We start from the raw sequence: 316 nt of genomic DNA, 5'->3' as shown, positions 1-316 counted from the left end.
TCCCCCTGACCCCGTCGTGCTCCGGGACTCTGCGTGGGCCAGGCCGCTGTCCCGTCCGTCTGTCTGTCTGTCTGCGGGGGAGGGGGGCAGAGGAGGGCGGGCAGGGCGTCTCAGCTCTCCCTATGACGGGCACACATCTGCAGCTGGCCCTCCTCCCTCTCAATAGCGCGTCGCGGCAGCACTGTGTCTTTTTGGTTTTGCAAAGCGCCGCGTCCACCCCCGGTGCTCTATAAATAAGAACCAACAATCAATACCCGCTGGCCCCGCGGCCACCAGGGACCCCAGCCCTGAGCGCCCAGTGCCACCCTGGCCCGGA

General features: G+C 66.8%; 1 protein-coding gene across 1 annotated transcript in view; it reads right to left on the bottom strand.

Moving 5' to 3' along the window:
• Positions 1-6: 6 nt before the first annotated feature.
• The window catches only part of GRIN1 (glutamate ionotropic receptor NMDA type subunit 1), an 18,426-nt gene continuing 18,116 nt past the window's right edge, over positions 7-316 (bottom strand). Inside the window, 1 exon segment of the mRNA XM_015572344.1 lies at positions 7-227. Within this exon segment, the coding sequence (XP_015427830.1) occupies positions 111-227 (117 nt within the window). The 3' untranslated portion in view covers positions 7-110.

Source organism: Myotis davidii, unplaced genomic scaffold (assembly GCF_000327345.1).
Source record: "Myotis davidii unplaced genomic scaffold, ASM32734v1 scaffold609, whole genome shotgun sequence".
NCBI classification, from domain to species: domain Eukaryota; kingdom Metazoa; phylum Chordata; class Mammalia; order Chiroptera; family Vespertilionidae; genus Myotis; species Myotis davidii.
This window is presented reverse-complemented; position numbering and strand designations above follow the sequence as displayed.